The sequence below is a fragment of the Oratosquilla oratoria genome, chromosome 40 (genome assembly GCF_046742065.1).
Source record: "Oratosquilla oratoria isolate Oo_2021 chromosome 40, ASM4674206v1, whole genome shotgun sequence".
Classification (NCBI taxonomy): Eukaryota; Metazoa; Arthropoda; class Malacostraca; order Stomatopoda; family Squillidae; genus Oratosquilla; species Oratosquilla oratoria.
The window spans coordinates 20,701,921-20,711,920 of NC_134816.1; the positions used below are offsets into that span (position 1 = coordinate 20,701,921).

The 10,000-nt window shown below is 43.2% G+C and overlaps 1 protein-coding gene across 3 annotated transcripts in view; it reads left to right on the forward strand.

Moving 5' to 3' along the window:
- The first annotated feature begins 1,003 nt into the window (after positions 1-1,003).
- The window catches only part of Pits (Protein interacting with Ttk69 and Sin3A), a 74,265-nt gene continuing 65,268 nt past the window's right edge, over positions 1,004-10,000 (forward strand). The window contains exon 1 of one of the 3 annotated variants that reach the window (XM_076177184.1): positions 1,004-2,322. In XM_076177184.1, the coding sequence (XP_076033299.1) occupies positions 1,503-2,322 (820 nt within the window). In that variant the 5' untranslated portion in view covers positions 1,004-1,502. The remainder of the gene's footprint in view (positions 2,323-10,000) is intronic. The other 2 variants (XM_076177183.1, XM_076177185.1) reach the window with 2 other exon arrangements.

Sequence of the window (10,000 nt, forward strand, 5' to 3'; positions counted from 1 at the left end):
GGGGTACATGGATAAGAGGGTTGAGAACCTCTGCCCGGCCATTTACACGGTCAAACACTTTGACAAACCCGGTTTGTCAGACAAGTGTTTGAAGTGATGTTTGACCGTGTGAATGGGGGTATTTGGTCGTCAAACACGTTTGCCGAACGTGTTTGACAACCAAATACCCTATTCACACGGTCAAACATCACTTCAAATACTTGTCTGACAAACCGGGTTTGTCAAACCGTTTGACCGTCTAAATGCCCCTTTACGGCTCAGTCGAACTCTATACTGGAGCCCCACACGCTTCTCTAACAGTACCTCCTCTTTAATCCGTACCACCGTCTCACCCAATTTTTTTCTGCCCACATCGTCTTTTTTTATTTGGGGGGAGTGGGGTTATTTCATCCCCCCTGCTCCTTACCCCCCACCCTACCCATCCCACCCGGTTACTCCCCAATCCTTTCTCCTTCTCCACTCCCTCAGCTTACTCTCGCTCCCATATACCCTTTCTTCCCATCACCATCCACTGGCTTCTCTCCCTTCCATGAACCTACTCCTCCCTTTTCTTCTTGCCCTTGCTTTCCAGGCCGTCTTGTTTACCTTCGTTATTGTTTTTATTTGACGTCTCTTCGTATTTTTTATTTTATTCCTTGCTTCTTTCACCCTCACTGCCCCTCCTCCCTCCCTCAAGCGTTGTGCGTCTCCTCCCACTTCCCATTTTCCCCAAAAGTCAGGCAATGTCGTTACTCCCACTCCCCCTTCACTCCCAAGGCCTTCCACCACCTCCACTCCCACCACCACCACCACCGCCGCCGCCGTCACCTCCTCCACTGTCAGTCGTCCCCCTCGCCGTCCCCTCCTCCACCACCTCCCCACTCCTCTTCCTCCTTACTCAGCCATCCGAGCCTGCTGTCCTCCCCCACAGCCTCACCCGCCACCACCTCCTTCATACCAAGGTCTCCGAGGACCTGCCCGGTCGGAGTCTGCGTGCTACGTCATCGTTTCGTCACTGATTCGTTCGTACGTCCGTTCATCCCTCACGAGGCTGACGCGGGCCTCAGTGTGAGCCAAGCTTGGATTCAGAGTGGTAGTATGAGGCCACGGCCCGCTCCATAAGTTCCGCTGTTTTATACAGCAAAGCGAAGAAAAGAAAGTTGTGACGGAGTTCCCCCATGGCAGAAAGGAAGTTGGGGTGTCTTTTTCGTTACCCCTGGCCGCTGTTCGAGCGGTGAAAACGAAGAAGACGAACTCGTACTGGCGGATTCGGTCCCGACGAGGGCAAGGTGTGTGAGTGTGCAGGCAAGTCAGCCAGTTCAAGCAGTCGTGTATCCACTGTGTCGAGAGCGAGTGAAAAAAGAAAATAAAGAAAAAAAGAAATCCTTGTTGAAGTGACCGAACGGGTGTATCGATAAACGAGGAAAGGGAGAAGAAAATAATAAACCCAAAGGTGAACCTGGAAGTCGAGAGAGAGAGCCATCAGGCGTCCCGATTAGGAAGGTGCGCGCGAGACCCCTTGGATGGTTAGAACCAAAGCAGCGCGAGCAGCAACAGTGGCCATGTCTTCCTTCAGAAGCCAACGGCAGCACTGTTACCTGTGTGATCTTCCACGCATGCCATGGGCCATGCTCCATGACTTCTCAGAACCCGTCTGCCGTGGCTGTGTCAACTACGAGGGCGCCGACAGGATCGACATCGTCATCGAGACAGCGCGGCAGATGAAGAGGGCACACGGCATTCAGGAAAGCCGCGGCCCTAGCAAACCGATGACCAGAGTGCCCATTGACGCACAGAACGGGGCCCCAGGCCCGGGTCCCGTCAAACTCGAACCCGGGCTCAAAATGGAGCCGGGGTCTCATCCGGGAAGCCACGGACACGGTCACGGCCCCCCGCCCCATTCCTCAGCCCTGCCCCCTCCCCAGGGGGCTCCCGGGGTAACTTTCGTCCCGGACGTGAGGCAGCGCGGGCCCCACAATCTCCTGCCGTTTCCTCCGGGCCTGACCCACCGCGATGACCCACACGCCCACGGGATGGTGCGTCCCTCGGCTGCACCCGCACACATGGCCCCCCACCCAAACCTGCCGCCCCCACACTCCAGGCCTCCGGGGGGCCCTGGCGTGTCGCAAGGAGGCCCTTGTCTCCAGAAGCGGTCCTTTGAACGTGACGACGCACAGAGCCCTGTAGAAGGAAGTGCCCCTAAACGGCCCCTGATCGAGGAGGGCCACAGGCCGCCCCTAACGCGAGGCGAGTCCCTGCCAGCTCCCGTGGCCCCTAGTGGAGCTAAGCACCCACCCTTGAGGGTGTGGTCCTTCGATGGCTCGCCCTCCAAAACACCAGCAGGTGAGCTGTCCATTTAGTTGTTGTGTGGTCGAATGGAAGTGTGTGGTCCGTGTGCGTTTGTGTTTATGCGCGCACGTTATGTTTACGTTTTGTGTGAGCAGGCTCTGACGACAGTCATGCGTATGTTCGAAACGAAGACACAGGTATATAATACGGCCAGCAGGGTGTCAGATTGGGCTCAGGGTTGTCTCGGTGAAATGGCTGAGAGTTCACGATCGCAGTTTTGGCCGATTGGTAGGTTATGAAAAGGCTGGCTGTCTCGGCAGTTGGACAGAGCTGTGCTCAACATAAACACCTTTAGCTTCTCTCTTCCTCTTGTTCCTCCTCCTCCTCCTCCTCCTCCTCCTCCTCCTCGAAACAGTTAAGGCGGCACCAGCCTGTACGCACCCCAGCTCAACAACCCCCCCTCTCCTTTCCCTCCCCCAAAAGGAAGTGACGTCATGACTCGTGCCTTTTCCTCTTCCCACATGACAACCAGGGTAAGGAAGCCAGTAAGAGGTCGATAAGGAGCAACAAGACAGCCCGCCACCACCACCACCACCACCGACATTCCGAAGTGTGGAGTGGGTCTGGTCTGTTTGTGGATCGAAAAAGAAGAGGTAGAGGAGTAGGAGGGGGCGAGGATGCTTGTGAAGCCAATCGGCTGGTCTGTCGGTCCACTCGTTCGTATTAGTCAACCGTAGTTTGTCTGACGAAGAGAGGGAGAGAGAGGGTTGGTAAGCGGTTTTGGAGTTGGGTACGTGGACAGAGTGGGTCTGCATGGGGCTAAGCAGGGAAAATATCTAGTTGGTGGAAGGGTGACAAATATGGTGTTGCTATCGAGACATTGTGAACGATAGTCATCGTACATAGATGTGGGAATGGTGTTGTATCAGTATTGTGGGGATTCATGTATTGTGCAAGTTGCTAACACTGTGTGCACCATGTGTCATACTTTGTTTAAATATACACAGCCTAGTTCATGAGGGTAATATTACCGGCTGTGTGTGTGTAGGGAGTGTGGTGAATAAAGTGCAGACACTGGCGTGTTGATATTTGTGTGTATGTTCGTCCGTGCGTTTCTGTCGGGCTGGGAGGGAGGGAGGGAGGGAGAACAGGGTTGGTGGTCAGGAGGGGGTAGGGGGAGGAAGAGGAGGAGGTTGGTGGGTGTATGTAGGGTGCGGGTGAGCGGGCGGAGGTGGCCTTCACGGCGGTGCACGGAGAATACGTGACAACATGCGCGGAACTTGTGCGTTGGAGAATCAGTGTTTACACTCATGCTGCTTACGAAATTGCTCCGCAAGTTTACGCAGCTAGCTAGCTACTTTCCCTAGTCTTTAGAACGGATGTGATTTTTGTATACAGAAGTTTAAATTAGGCTTCTCTCGTTTTTTTTTTTATTATTATAATTTGTTCATTGAGATGGCATAACTCTTGCACGCGAATTTTGGGTCGCTTGCCTTTTTCGCGTAATAGCGGAGATCTTGTCTTTTGTTTTGTGTCTTGTGTCTTGTGTGGAGGGTTTGGCTTGCTTGCTTTCATGTGTGTGGGCGCCTGATAGGGTCCTCCGGTTCTATTCCAGTATCACGCAAACACATTTTCCACATCTTTCTTTATTGCATTTGAAAGACATATTTTATGGAATGGTTACGTTAGGTCGTTAGGTTAGGTTATATAGTAATACTATAATAATAAAGCAAGTTTCATGTTAAATATCCGTGATTCTGGAATTCTCTGGACTTTACTATCGAAGTCAAAATCGCTTTCATTCGAAGTAAAGCTTGGTTACTATGGTATTGATTTCTTGCAATCCCGATACAGTTTGGGAGTGGGCGGATCATGGTTGATGAAAACTTGTTGTATTTTGTTCTCTTCTTCTTCTATCTACATATTCTATTTATCTATTCATCATTTGCTGGGAGAGTTATTTTCCTCCTTTCTTGTATTCATTTGATTTAGCTTGTGGTTATGGCGTTTGTGACTCTGTGGTAGACGGGATCTACCGGTGGATGTTTGTTGGAGTGACATGACAGACAAACGCGATACGAAAGATAAAAACATTTCCATCTTTAGTATTTAGTACAAATACAGTGTCTTGTATTCGTTATCTTAATTACCTGGATCAGTTTGATTTTATTCCATACAGGTAGCTTAGAATATAGGTTTATACATGAAGAAAGAGCTCTATTCCAGTATCACAAAAAAAGTACTATTTTTGTATTTGAAGGACTATTTTTTCTGTGGAATGGTAACGTTAGGTTAGTTAAGGTTAAGTTAGGTTAGGCTATGTTAGGTTAGGAGCTATTGGATAATGTAAGTTTCATGTTAAATACCCGTGTTTAAGTGATTCTAGAATTTGGCTGAAGGGGGCACAGTAGTTCTGAAGCAGATGAATTCTAGATTTAGGTGACGCTTCATATTTGCTCTGATTCCTGAAACTAACGTTCGAGTTACGCGTGGATAGCCAAGGTCTATGTTCAATGTCATGGTCATTCTTGAACAGCTCTTGAGGAGAACACCGCTTATTCTTTTGTCTATTATCGAACGTACAACAAGAAAATACTTAAAGTCGTAAAGCAAATTGTGCGCAGGAAATTGTACCAAATACTCGAGACGCAAACGTTATATTTACGCAGCGGAGAGAAAAGTTCTCAAGTGTTTGAGGAGAGTTTATGTTTTGTGAAGTTCATACTCCGATAGAGAAAACTGTGGTCATGGTTGTGTGTCACAGATTCAATATTCTATTTTTACATCGAGAGCAACGCGAAGGTAATGATGTTCTATTGGGGTTTTATCCATAGAGGACTCAACGATTTGTGGGTGTTTTTGTCTTTTATCGCAGAAACATTGATAACACTTGCCTAGTGTAGTTTAGGATGTAGAGATGCGTCATTGGAATTGGTCAGAATTTTATTTAATCTGAAATTCGTCGCCATCTTGCGAGCATCCTGTCGTTTCGAGTGCATCACGAGGATTATTATTATTATTATTATTATCATTACTATCATCATCATCATCATCATCATCATCATCATCATCATCATCATCATCATCATCATTATTATTATTATTATTATTATTATTATTATTATTATTATTATTATTATTATTATTATTATTATTATTATTATTATTATTACTATTCTATTATTATTATCATTATTGTTGTTGTTGTTATTATACTCACCATCCCACTCCCACGCAGTAAGAAGTGGGGAAACCCATGTTAAGGCAAAGCTCTGCCAATTGCGGCAAGCCGCAGTATTTTGTTATCATCATCATCATCATTATTATTATTATTATTATTATTATTATTATCATTATTATTATTGTTATTATTATTATTATTATTATTATTATTATTATTATTATTATTATTATTATTATTATTATTATTATTATTATTATTATTATTATTATTATTATCACTATTGCTACTAGTACACTGCATTGTTGAGACAAGTTTCGTTACGTTCTGGTGTCAGGTGAGACGACAAAGAAAACTGTCGTGGCGTAATTCATCACATGTAAACAGTTCCTCAGTAGAGAGAAATGTAGCAGTACATTTATGAACTTACACAGAAAATCCCCTGTCGGAGAAAAGAAAAACTTGTGAGCTAACGTCTATATTCCGGCTGCCTACAGCAACCCTCTTCAGGAGAGTGCAAGATAGGCGAAATAGTTGGAGTCTGGAGAAATATTTGATTCCGAAACTCGGAGTACTCAGTCCGAAACTGTGTTCTTGTTTATTTGAGGCGTCCAGAAACAGGGGGGCATCCTCGCCACTCTTACGGGTCTCGAGTTAAGCACAAATATAAATGGAGGAGGTCTACGTCCTTCACGATCCCTGCATAACTCGAAACCAGTAAAAGTGGCGGGGATGCCCCTCTGTTTCTGGATGCATTTCTTGTACAAGACAACCAGTTTCAAGTGTCTTAAAAATTCTTTTGATCACATGATGTACAATCTGCCGAAGAATTCATTTTCCCAACTGTACATTGTAAAATAATAATAATAATAATAATAAAAATAATATTCCCTCAACGTTGCGAGCTTCGTTGGTCAGAATAGTATGCCGGTTTGATATATGTCGGACATTAGGAAATTTAGAATAATATTTGAATAATTATGATGTAATCTTGATCAATCCGTAATAGGTTTCTGTATTTTGGTTACATGATAAGCTTTCTCCATCATAAAAAGGTATTTTGCCAAATCGAAGTATACATACACGATATAGGAAAAAAATAATATCTCTCCTACGTATACAAGATTGATAAAAAAAAAAAAGTATTTTCATTACTTGACTCAACACGCAGTATATATATATATATATATATATATATATATATATATATATTGTGACGTCATGACAGGTTTATGAATGGTAAGAATAGAAAGACACGATTGAGAACAAGAGACTTTATTCCTGACCGGTTTCGCCTTTGAGGCTTCTTCAGAGGTAATATTAATATTACCTCTGAAGAAGCCTCAAAGGCGACACCGGTCAGGAATAAAGTCTCTTGTTCTCAATCGTGTCTTTCCATTCTTACCATTCATATATATATATATATATATATATATATATATATATATATTATATATATATATACATATATATATACACACGAAAGAAAAGAAACTTTGAAATATTCTAATATTTATTGGAATCTTGAAGAATCTAAATATTCCGTGTCTTTTCCTTTGCCTATCCTGTAGTCCAATGATGAGTTTTTCTATAAAAAAAACGGTAAAATGAAAGAAAAAAACAACAACGGTAAACATTGGAATCACGAAAAACACAATATTCACTTCATATATTTCTCTTCACATTTAGGATTCCATATGGTTATATGCATTTGTAAGAGCATATTTAGAATGGATGAATAATGATGATTTGTGGGAAAATATCGTTCAGTTGGACTCGGAGAACAAGTAATTCAAGGTGCAATGGACTCGAAACACGACGACGCGCAAATTCAAGGAAACCCAAAAATAACCTTTTCACCTTCATAAGTTTTCCTCAGTATATAAGAGAATAGACCTTTTTCGTCCTGTCGGTTATTAAATGTTTATATTTTCTATAAAAAAATAAAGATAAGTGATAGTCATACTAATAGAAAGGGAAAATAAATTAACAAGGCAAGTATGAGGAAATGGGACGTTGATGGTTGAGAGAGGTTGGGAAATAAGTACCGAGAGTGTGTCAATAAAGGACAGATCCTTGTGACTCTCTGTATCCTTTTATCCTTTGTAATTGTGCTACGGCTGATGCCTGCAAGGGCATACAGACAAGGTCATCATATTAAGACAATAGGACAGGACTCGTAGTAATGGATTTGAATTTGACAAATTTAGGTTTAAGAAGGAAATAGGCAAGAATTAGTTTACCAACACGGTGGTTAACGAATGGAATATACTTAGTAACAATATAGTGAGTGCTGAAACAATTGATTGTTTTAAGAAAATATTAGATGACTATGTATTGATAGAGGTGAAAGATGGTAATGAACGTTGAACTGCCTAGTATAGGCCTTATGGTCTCTTTCAGTCTTTTCTATTCTTATGTTCGTATGTTTTGCGTAGTATTTTTTTTTATTTGGTCTGGTTTGTGGGTGAATTTTTTTTTCAATTTGGTCTGGTTTGTGGGTGAAGGGCGTTGGTGGCTAATAATTAAGCGAGATAGAAGAAAGGCCTTTGACGACATTCATCCGTACTTGTTTCTCTCGCCACCACGTTTCTGCATCGTAATAGTCACCCTATTCAACACTGTAAGCAACCAGAAGTAGTTACTGTAGGGACAGAGTTATAAATAACATTAGTTGAAGCATATTTGGCTGTTTCGTGCACTACGCCATTATTGGGAAGATTAACCCTTCCGTCTTCCTGTTGTTAAGATTCCTGTTATTTGTACTTGCTTTGTTTGAGGAAGCGCGGAAAATTGCAATAGAATTAACTAATTATGGTGACACAGATAATATATTTTACTGTGTTTACAAATGATGTACGTTTATATAAGGACATCGATGATGATGATAATAAGGAGATTTACATTCTTCTGTGACATTTTTGTTGTTTATTTGAAGGTGGTAATTACATTCTCAGCTAGCCGTCTTTTGTACTTCGCAGACATATGTATGTAGGATGTGTGTTGTAATATACCTAGATATTCAGATCGCTTCTCTCAGTCCACAATGTATATAAGGAACTGGAGGTCATCTACATAGTTTAGATTCAGGCATAGAGTTTCTTCGCCTGAATGCGCTGAGAAAGACAGCGAAGTCGACTCGAGTCCAAGCATAAATGACTAAATTCTTAATTAAATCACGTTTACGACCGCATATATTTATTTTCCTCACTGTGCTCGAACTCTCCTTTTACCCCTGGGAGGTTCCAAGATGCGTACTTACTACGCATCTTGGCTAAGTTTGTTGGGATAATTTTCGCCTCAAAAGCCCGCGCGTCGGGCATTGCGCCCGTAGCGCCGCAGTGCGGATTATCTTTGCGCTCGCTTCAGAAGTTCCGCAATCACATATTTTCTTCGCGCATACCCGGGGACATATGGGACGCACATTCCATTGTCCCGGACTTCAACATATTATAGAAGTCTTAACGCACTCGACCGTAGACCACCGTGATCTCTTTCCTCCGTCACATTTGATTAACGCTCAAGAGATAGCGTCCTCTTTTAAATTGGAGTTTCATCATTTGCTGTACTAAAGCAAGCTAGAAACTTGTTAGATACTTCGAGGTCAGGAAAGTGTTTGACCTTTCTTCACGTGGTTACAGTGTTGGTCTATCATCCATGCTCTATCCTCGGGAGTACAGTGACGAAGTCAGATATGATGTTGAAGGAGGATGTCCGAGGAGCCACATCCCTGACCTCTGCGGTCGCGCTGTCCTTGTAGATGATCCCGTTAGTGCTAACACTGCTATTACCCAATATCTTATTTGTTATGAACGCTAAAAATAGTGCACTGCCCTGAATCTTATATCCCAGCACTGTATATCCGTTATCCGTGGTCTACATGTAATGTGTTGGGAACACTGACAAGACTATAGTCTTGGGTCTTATGATCTAGCATCTTATGTAACTGTGGACATATCTATGTATGTTTTCTTTACATTACTGAGGAAATGTAACCCTCAGTTGGGTTTCTCCACCAACTGGTGTTAGAACCATTATGTAAAAGGATTATACATAAGAAAGAGATGATTGAGGTATGGTTTTGCACTGTCACACCTATTGTGTAAGAACTCTCATCTGAAGAGCAAATCTCCCTAAGGATGACATCATCCAAGACCGGAATTAATTGAGATGATGTTGAATTTAACTCATCGAAGTGTGAAGATGTTTTCATTCTCCCGAAGAAGGAAATCGCCAGGGTAACTCGTCCAAGAACCACAGACGACGACGACGGTGCTTGTGGACGGGTTTGATACGATGACAATGCTGAAGAGCACTTGGGTCACTTGCAAGGAGTGTTATCACACACTTACTCTGCTTACGAGTGATTCGTTTGTCAATTCTTGGTTGATCTTTCACCATTCCTCATAAGGAAGTGAGGATAAACGTGTGTGTGTCTTTGAAGCATTCGTATGTTGCTTCTGTCCAGCGTTAGGCACGCTGTGTTGGTTTCCAAGTGACTGAAGGGAGTGTAGCCAATGTCGATGGAATTCCCTAGTGCCAAATGGCACC